We start from the raw sequence: 10,105 nt of genomic DNA on the forward strand, positions 1-10,105 counted from the left end.
TCAACTCAGATCCAAGAGAAAGGTCTTTAGGTCAGTCTAAGCGAATTAACTTTGGTTAGATTTTTGAGTAGAACAAGCAGTGCAGAGGTTTCTACAAGACTGGGATCTGAACTAAATCTAAACAAATATCCCAACATTACACTGAATATAACCTCAAAGCTTACTCTGAAACTAACGAAAACAAAACTAAAAGTAAATATACTAATAAAAAGTTAACTGAATAAAAAAAAACCCTCATAAAAATAATAACTAATGAAAAATACTGAAAATACTGTTGATGAATATCTGTTCAAAACATACAACATGCAAACATGCAAAATTATTTTTTAAATATTGACCTTTTTACTTTATTAAATGGGTGTAGACATCAATCTATGAGTAATTTCTTTCATCAGAGGTCCAAAGGAAAGGCTTAAGGTCTAGGTAGGGTGGCACATACCTCTTCAGTGACAAAAATATGTCAAAATCCCCCCATATGTAAATGGAGTCAACAAAATATCCACAAAAGCACTTTAAAACCATTTATTTATCATTATGTCTTCTAAGAAAACAGACATTTTAGGGACAGTGCGACTGTACAGTTATTGGATAAGGTTTGATAAGGCGTGACCAGCAGCAGTGGCAGAGCCTCACACTGGTAATATTTCTGCTGTAAAATTCCTGCAGTCGAGTTTTTTAATGTCACATGATCTCTGTGATGTTTTTCCTGACATGAACTCATAACACGTTGAACAAACAGTGCTGTTTGTCTCTACCGAAGGCCTTCTCTGTGTCTAAAGATGTGCAACTGCTTTCTGAAATATGTTTTGGAGCAGAGGTGTTTTTTTCAGGAACGGCAGTGCTAAGTTTTATGTGTTTCCTCCCATCCAAGTAGACTGGGAGGCAGAACCTTCAGCTTTCAGGCCCCTTGTCTGTGGAACCAGCTCCCAGCTTGGATTCTGAGAAGAAGAGGAACAATATTTGTCTTAAGGAGCAGCTGTCCTGCTGTGATTTGCTTCATCAGTGATACGTTTCATGAGTCATCCAACTGACTTCTTCAATCTGAAACTGTGGCTTGACAAACCTGGACTGAAAGCCAGCACAGGGACACTGACCATGACCTCACAGTAACACGCTCTGAGCACAAAAGCAAAAAAGGTTGGGGTTTACCACACCAGGAAAGACCCCAAGGGTAGGCTGTGCAGCGATGCTCCTGAGACAATGTAGGGCATAAGGAGCACAAGAGCTCGAGAAGATGTGGAGGGTGAAGGCAACAGTGGTCCCAGTTGTAATCTGAGTACTCGATGCAGTGGCCCCCAAGCTAGGCGAGTAACTCCAGCAGACCCCGGGAACAACATCTGAGATCTCTGTCCAGAAGAGTGCAGTCCTAGGAATAGGTAAGATACTGCGAAGGACCCTATTTTTTTATTTTTTATTTAATTTGTTATTTTGGCACCATGAGCCCTCCATATTTCTCAACATGAATTAGTTGAGTTGCTCTAGTGTCCACTAGATGCCACTAAACAAATTTCATCTGACTCGAGGCAAATGGAAAACCTCTTTAGAAATATAAAGTTAGTGCTGTTTGGTATTTAAATGTTTTATAATCAAATTTTAAAAAAGATTTAAAATGAATCTTTCTTTATTATTTTATAGTCATATTAAAACATTTATGTTTATTTGATTGTTCACTGTCACTCTGTGTTATGACCTCATGTTGCCTCTTATAGTGTTTCTGTTTATACATGTTTACCTCGAATGTTATGTATGCTGGCACACACACAGCTGAAACATGACTACATTTAGCCTTCTGGCTCATCAATATAGCTCTGAATAGTGTGTGTGTGTGTGTGTGTGTGTGTGTGTGTGTGTGTGTGTGTGTGTGTGTGTGTGTGTGTGTGTGTGTGTGTGTGTGTGTGTGTGTGTGCGCGCGCGTGCTGCATGGCATTACTGGGCAACTGGACAGCTTCATGGTGAAGAGAAAAGAGGGAGAGAGAGAACGGAAGAGATAGAGAAAGAGTGTGTGTTTGGTTGGCATTTGGCAAAAAGAAATCAGGAAAGAAGCCTGATGAAGAGCACTGCTGAGGAGGAAGCAACGGCATTTTTCTGTGAGTAAAATACAGCAATAATAACAAAAGTGATCATTTATGTTCATAATGTTAAGGTGGTGTTAATTATCCAGGCTGTAACCAGAAAACCAGTGGGACTATCCACTAGCTCCCATTGGATGAAGGTCTTAGTCTGCTCCTCAGTCTCAGGATGACGGTTACTTATTCCAGTAAAGTCGCCAACGCCACCTTCTTCGGTTTTCACCAGCTGCTGCTGCGCTGGAAGGGGAGCATCTACAAGCTGCTGTACCGAGAGTTCATCCTGTTTGCTCTGCTGTACACCGTCCTCAGCGTCGTATACAGGTCAAACACACACACAGTCACAGGAAGGGAAGCGACAGTGTCGTATTACAGCTGTGCATCATGCAAGTGTTTCTTTTAAATTCTTGTAAATTTCAACATAGTTACTAATAAATATTGCTACACTGTTCAGAGTGGCTGATACAACTCAAAACTCGATGTAATGTCGGATGAGTCCCAAGAAGTGAAGCCAAAATATATCCTCACTCTAGTGGTTATAAGCTCCGCCCCTTTTTGGTTAGCAACATGAGCCAACCAAAAACATTTTTTTCATCTTGTAAATGATTAATGTTCATATTCTGTGTGCAAAAGTTTGATCTTAGAGTGTTTCAGAAGGGGAAGAAGCTAAATGAGCTTTGTTCTGTCTGAATCTTTCAGCTCTTTCTGAAGTTTTTATTTTCCAAAACTTTTATTTTGGTTTTTAGTTTTTAGTTTTAGCTCTCTGTCATAACCTTAGTATCAAGATCCAGTATACAATGAACTGGGATTATTTTAAAGCGTAAATCATACAAAACAAACCACTAAATCAGTTGCCCTAAATTGTTCAACTTTTTTTTTTGACAGATCCATGGGACCACTGCATTTTTTCCCCCTGCTATCCAATCAGTGAGAACAAAATATTAGTAGAATCTGATACAACAACAGCTAAGCTCAGACTTGGGTAAAACAGGAGGTGGGACCTAGTAACACAATCTCCTCTTTCTAAAACTATTTCTCAGCGGCTCTTGTTTTTGATACTATCTTCATATATATTTAAGAAAAGATCTATTTCACAGCCCCAAACCTGCCAAATTCCTTTATTGCAGCAGGGAAAACAATGAACACATTATTTAGCAAAATATCTTAAATAAAGTATAACAGCTCACTACAATAAATATAATATGACAGAATAAATTAACTTGATGAGACTGTTGTACAAAACAAACAACATGACTGAGTTATCATTTATATATGCTACAAATGAAAGTTGACTATTTAGCTTTCATCAAGTTGTAACCACATATCTGACTCCAGGCAAACAGGATGTGAGCCTTCTATGCAATTTCATTAAAGGTTTTATATTAAATAACTAATACAGTATATCAGAAAATGTCTGTGTAGAAAAAGATTTATCTGACTTTGTATTTCTGAATAGAAGCACATATTGGGCAACAGACCTGCAGCTTATTGTAGTTCATTCAGAAACTTTCTGATCGGCTGAAGAGTAACTTCAGAAGAATTTCTCATATGTTAAATTCTTAGTTGCTGGCAGTGACGACGGTTTCCTCTGTCCTCTAGGATTGTGCTCTCCGAGGATCAGAAGAGACTGTTTGAGAAACTTTCCATGTACTGTGACAAATATGCTGAACAGATCCCCGTCACCTTCGTCTTGGGTATGTTAGCTGACAAACCATAGCTTTACTTTTATTTCAATAGTCTTCTAGTATTTTTCTTTTAAAAGAAACATACAGGCTAATTCCATTTTTAACCTCACGGTTAGACTTTTCTGTCTGACTTCATAGAACTGTAAAGCCACTGTGAGTGTGTTAGTGCTGTGGTTGTAGTGGATTTTTTGGGCAGGAAGGTAGAGCAACTTTTTTGTTATTGTTTTCTTTTTGACAGATGTGTTTAATAACTTCTTAAAAATGCTTTCTGTAAAGCACTTTATAATATTGTTTAGAAAAATGCTTATATAAAAGACTTTATTATTATTATTATTATTATTATTATTATTATTATTATTATTATTTTAACTGTTCAGCAAACCACAATTTTTTTAACATAACTGCAGTAAAAATTCTCCACAAACATGTTGCAGAGTCCAGTTCAGGGACTTAGTTGGAGTCGAGTGTACCATGTCCTACAGTCACCATTGTCTGCACAAGGTCCTAACCTTAAAGCTTACTACTATCTGAACTGATGACATGTAAAACACATGAATCATCACATGGACGATTGTTCTGAAAGAAACACTTCCAGACTAAAGTAGACGTCACGGTGGTGAATGGTTGAGTTACATATCTGATATTCATCTTGTCCATTCATGAAAAAGTCTTAATTATACAGTAAGCATATTTAGTTGCTATATTTTACTTAATATATTTATATTTTAAAAACAAGCTTTATGATCATTTAACCAGTGATTCTCAGATACTGGAAGAGATTACATAACATTTTATTATCTTCCTAGATTTCATTCCTAATGCCTTTCAGACTTGAGAGATTCTCAGGGGATTGAAGAACGTAGCCGACCTGTGTTATTATTATACTAAAGTAAAAATTAAGTCTAATAAAAAAAGAGCGACATGAAAACTCAAATATAACTGTAAGTGTGTTTCCTGCTTGAGCGGAGAGCTGAACAGAGGGGGTGTTTGGTTGCCTCATTAGCAGCCTGCTAATGGAATCGGATCATTAAAGAGGAGAAAAGGCTAAAAGCAGGATGAATGTTTGTGTAGCTGATCTCCACCCACCATCACCACCACCATCCCAGGATGCATATTCACTATGTTTGTCAACTGAAAAAAAGATTAAAACCTGACAGTTCCTAAAATGTGGTTTTTCCAGAAAATAAAAGACAAATAGTGTCAGTAACTAAAGTAAATGCCAAAAACAGGAGATGCATGTGCATGAGTTGACAATTTATCAAAGTATCCAGACAAAAATGACCCATGGTCCTAAATGACTGTGATGACATCAACAACACAATGTAAGAAAATAGGTGTCGTGTCCTGCAGCGAGTGCTCTTTAGTTTTGTTTAAATTAAACTCAGATGTGAAAATATTAATCACACTTGGAGCCATATGCAGAGTACAGTTTTGCTCAAAACATTTCCCAGATAAATATGAATTTTAGAATTATCCAAAAAATAGTCCTGTTTTTGTTTCTGTCACTCCCGCTCCGCACACATGGCCAATAAGAGGACTTCACACTACCATGTGGTTTGAGTGACATATTTTAGTTTGTGTGGTGTTTACTTGAATTTTTCTACGTGTGAAATCAGACAATAGAGGAAACTAACAAGTTTAAAAACTCATCAACTGATTTGGACCAGAGTAAATGAACTGTAAAAATGCCCTTGCAGTAAGTGAATTGACCTTAGAGTCTCTAATATACAACGTGGACTCACGAGAAAATCAGGTTCAGTAATCAGTAATATTGCACTGAAAACAGTCACTTCACATAGTTTGGGCATCCTGGGCTTTATTCTGGAGGTTTTCCCAGCAGGAAAAATTGTGTGGGAACCCCTGGATAGACCAGGAAACATCATATATCCAACCAGTCCTTAGAGGACACATACACTCTTTAGAAGAGATAATCAAGGTAATGCCATCCATTGATTCTCTGCTTATTTTCAAGTTTCAATAGATTTTCGTTTTTCTGTGTGGGTGCATTACTCACAGATAGCTGATGATTAGTGCTAAGTAGCATCCAGGTAAATCTCACTCACCAAAACTAAACCTCACAGCCAGCCATGTTATTTGTCAGATAATTGTATTAAAAGTGCTCCAAACACAGTCCAGAATTAAAGAATTTCATTTGGCTGAGGTAAAGCCTAGCAGACATTTAGATCATACATCCACCTGTCTGATATCACCTGTTGATAGCTGAGAAGACCTCAGAGGAGGTCTGGATATATCTGGACTATGTTGGACGGAGGTCTGGATATGTGGCAGAAAAAGAAATAAATGCACTTCTGGTATTTTGCAAACTGCAACATGAAGTTTTCAAGCTACAACTGTGAACTGTGTGTGAGACTCAAGTCCACTGACAGTATTTAGTACCACTGTGTGTCCTTTATACACACCTGTAAATGTGTGCACACTGGGTCATTGCCATATATTTCAGGTGGTTAAGATTTAAGATTTTAACAAACACCTGGCTGTCACTTTACAGTTTGTTGAATTTACAGGGGATCAAAGAACCAGAGTGTTATTATAATAATCTCAGGATACGCCAAGCTAATATTACCCACTGAGAACAGGGCTTAGTGCTGACTGACAGACATGTGTTGTGTTTGAATACTAAAGTATATCATAAGAGTTTGATAAGATCTCTATCAAACTCTTAGGGTTAGGGCCTCTCACAATGTGTCCTTCATGTTAAATGTGCTTGCAGCAACATCATTGTAAGTCAGCATGACATGATTATTTATTTACTGCTGTAAAAGAGCTCAATTGTTTGGATAGGTTGCATTATCACAACAGTTACAAATTATTATGTGTTAACTGAATATAAATGTTTTAGGTTTTTATGTGACTCTGGTGGTGAATCGGTGGTGGAATCAGTTTGTTAACCTGCCCTGGCCGGACAGACTCATGTTCCACATCTCCAGGTACAGTCTACATCTCTAATGTGCCCTCTACAGGCCACAAGTACCCACTACAAAAACACTGCCCTCTACAGGCACAGACAGGAACTCACAGACTTTACATCAAAGATAGACAAATGTAGCCACTAAGAATCCATAATTAACTTATTTAGAAGCTACCTTGTCTTGTTTAGTGATTTGGGAACACTTCAGTGCCCCGTGCAAAACGAGCCTGAATACACAAGAAGAATAAGGTGTGGTTAGCTGACGATAATCACGAACTCCATTTTTGTTTTCTATCTTTCTACAGCTGTGTTCAGGGTAAAGACGAATATGGCCGCCTGCTGCGCCGGACATTGGTACGTTACGTTAACCTCACATCGCTCCTCATCTTCCGCTCCGTCAGCACGGCTGTCTGCAAACGATTCCCGACCATGGATCATGTGGTCGAGGCAGGTTAGAGCCTGAGTATTTTAGTGTGTATCAGCTGTATTTCAAAATGAGCACACTGTGATCTTAATGTGTCAACATCTCTGGCATTAATCGAATCAATTGAGGAGATTACGAATGCTATAGATCAGAAACAGTATGCAGCTGGAGTATTTCTGGATCTCAAGAAAGCATTCGACACAATCAATCATGACATATTAATTAATAAACTGGAACGGTATGGGATTAGGGGGGTTGTACTGCAATGGGTGAAAAATTATTTAAGTGACCGGAAACAATTTGTGAAGCTGGGTGTCCATTCCTCATCATGCTTGGACATTGCTTGTGGTGTTCCACAAGGCTCTGTACTGGGTCCAAAATTATTTATTATTTATATAAATGATATTTGTAAGGCATCTGATATATTAAAATTAGTATTATTTGCAGATGACACAAATATTTTTTGTTCTGGGGGGAATCTAAAGGAGCTTCTGGATACAATTACTTCAGAAATGTGCAAAATTAAAAAATGGTTTAACAGGAACAAACTATCGCTAAATCTAAGTAAAACTAAAATTATCTTATTTGGGAATTCCCTTAGAAATGCACAAGTGCAGATTCATGTAGATGGTGTGGAAATTGAAAGAGTACTTGAACATAAGTTTCTTGGTGTGATTATAGATGATAAATTAAACTGGAAGTCTCATATAAATCATATACATAACAAAATTTCAAGAAGTGTCTCAATCTTGAGTAAAGTAAAACACATTCTGGACCACAAATCACTCCACATTCTCTATTGTTCCCTGATTGCACCGTATTTGAATTACTGTGCAGAGGTTTGGGGCAATACTTACAAATGTTCGCTATCATCAATCTTTATATTACAAAAAAGGGCCATAAGGATAATCCATAAAACTGGTTACAGAGATCATACAAATCCACTATTCTTAAAATCAAAAATTCTAAAATTCACAGATCTGGTTCATTTTCTCACAGCACAAATTATATATAAAGCAATAAATAACCTGCTTCCTGACAATATTCTAAAAATGTTTTCTAAAAGGGAACGGGGATACAATTTGAGGGGGGAATTAAATTTAAAACATCCTCGTATCCGTACAACATTAAAAAGTTTTTGCATCTCTGTGTGTGGAGTGAAGCTGTGGAACAGACTAAGTAAAGATATGAAGCAATGTCCAAGCATGGCGCAGTTTAAAAAGCGGTTTAAGGATATGGTTTTTACAGGGTACAGGGAAAAGGTAGAGATTTGATAGGGTGTTCTTGTCTAATATTTTCATGTGTGTGCGCATGCACGGGTTTGTTGGTATGGGTATATATGTATGTGTATATGTATGTATGTATATATATGTGTGTGTATGTGTATGTGTATATATATATATATATATATATATATATGTGTGTGTGTATGTATATATGTGTATATATGTATATGTATATGTATATATATATATATATATAGCGTAGATACAGCTGGATAGCGTAGTGGTTAGACTACACGCCTTTGGAACAGAGGATCGCAAGTTCGATTCCTGCCTGGGGTGTCTGTATCCAGTAAGGGTCCTAAGGCTAGACCCCCTATGCTAAGCAAGCCTACCGCAGACATGAGCGAGACAGATAAATATGAAGGCATGCCGGCTCGGACGTCGCCCGGATCAACAAGGTCCGCGTCAGGTGTTGAGGAACCAGGGCACCCTGACGAAAAGTGGGCTACTGGAACAAGAAGGCATCGGTGGGCAAGAGACGAAAACAGGGCGTTGTTGGAATGCTACTATGCAAGTAACCCCGGCGGAAGGGGCTACATGAATAGGATGAGGGACCTATGGATTCTTCGATACCCAACATCCACAATGACGGCGAAACAACTAGTAGCTCAGTGTTCCAACATTCGAAAGAAGGGACTGCTCTCACAGCTAGAGATTGACGAGGTACAACACAAATGCTACGGCAAGGAGGAGTCAGGACGCCAGGTCAGGGGGGAGATATCATCACCCCCCCTGACCTGGCACACATAGCCCCAAGTGCGATAGGAGAAGAATCGTTGAGTGCGAGAGGAACTGACCTGAAAAATAGGATCATGGCCAAGCTTGAAACCTGGATCCCCCGTAGCCGGTTACCAAGATTACGTGAAGTACCCTCAGAAGGTCTGCTAGATGATGTTAATGCAGCACTACGGGCAATACCTACAACCACGATTACCGACACTAACAAGCTCATCTACAATACGGCAACAGTGAGATGTTCAGTTCAGTGAGATGCTTGGCTACAAGTTGAACAGCCACAAGGGGCAGTACCCTCCATGGAGAAGGAGGCTAGAGGGCAAGATCAAAGTAGCACGGAGGGAGGTTAGCCAACTAACGGAGTTGCAGAAAGGTGCGACAAATAAGGTGCCTAAGAAATACAGCAAGCTGTCCATACCTGAGGCCTTGGAAACTGCCAAGCAAAGACTCACAGCCTTGGCCAGCCGCTTGAGGAGGTACACCAGATAGATAGAAGGCAGGAGAATAAACCAGCTGTTCTCCACAGAACCAGCAAAGGTGTACTCTCAGTGGCAAGGGAACAATAAGAGAACAGCACCACCAAGGCTGGAGACGGAGCAATACTGGAAGAGCATATGGGAGATGGCAATGCTCAGTGGCTAGAGGATCTGAGGGCTGACCACAGCGACCTCCCTGAACAGGGTCCAGTAACCATCACAGTGGCAGATATCCAAGAAAGGGTCTCCAGTATGAAGAGTTGGACAGCACCAGGGCCCGACATGGTTCACGCCTACTGGCTGAAGAAGCTGACTGCACTCCACGAGTGTCTGGCAGCACAAATGAACCAGCTGCTAGTTAACGAGAGACACCCGGAATGGCTAACCGAAGGTCGGACGGTCCTGATCCCCAAGGACCCCAAGAAGGGACCGGTCCCCTCCGACCAATAACCTGCCTCAGTACTACATGGAAGCTCCTGTCAGGCATCATATCGGCTAAGATGA

The 10,105-nt window shown here is 39.5% G+C and overlaps 1 protein-coding gene across 1 annotated transcript in view; it reads left to right on the plus strand.

Annotated features, from left to right (window-relative positions):
* Nucleotides 1–2,238: 2,238 nt before the first annotated feature.
* The window catches only part of LOC308399505 (bestrophin-3-like), a gene marked incomplete at its 5' end in the record, with an annotated part of 18,544 nt that continues 10,677 nt past the window's right edge, over nt 2,239–10,105 (plus strand). The window contains 4 exons of the mRNA XM_080886810.1: nt 2,239–2,390; nt 3,666–3,760; nt 6,612–6,699; nt 6,986–7,131. Coding sequence (XP_080742936.1) covers nt 2,239–2,390; nt 3,666–3,760; nt 6,612–6,699; nt 6,986–7,131 — 481 coding nt within the window. The remainder of the gene's footprint in view (nt 2,391–3,665; nt 3,761–6,611; nt 6,700–6,985; nt 7,132–10,105) is intronic.

The sequence above is a fragment of the Rhamphochromis sp. 'chilingali' genome, assembly GCF_963969265.1.
Source record: "Rhamphochromis sp. 'chilingali' genome assembly, chromosome: 7".
NCBI classification, from domain to species: domain Eukaryota; kingdom Metazoa; phylum Chordata; class Actinopteri; order Cichliformes; family Cichlidae; genus Rhamphochromis; species Rhamphochromis sp. 'chilingali'.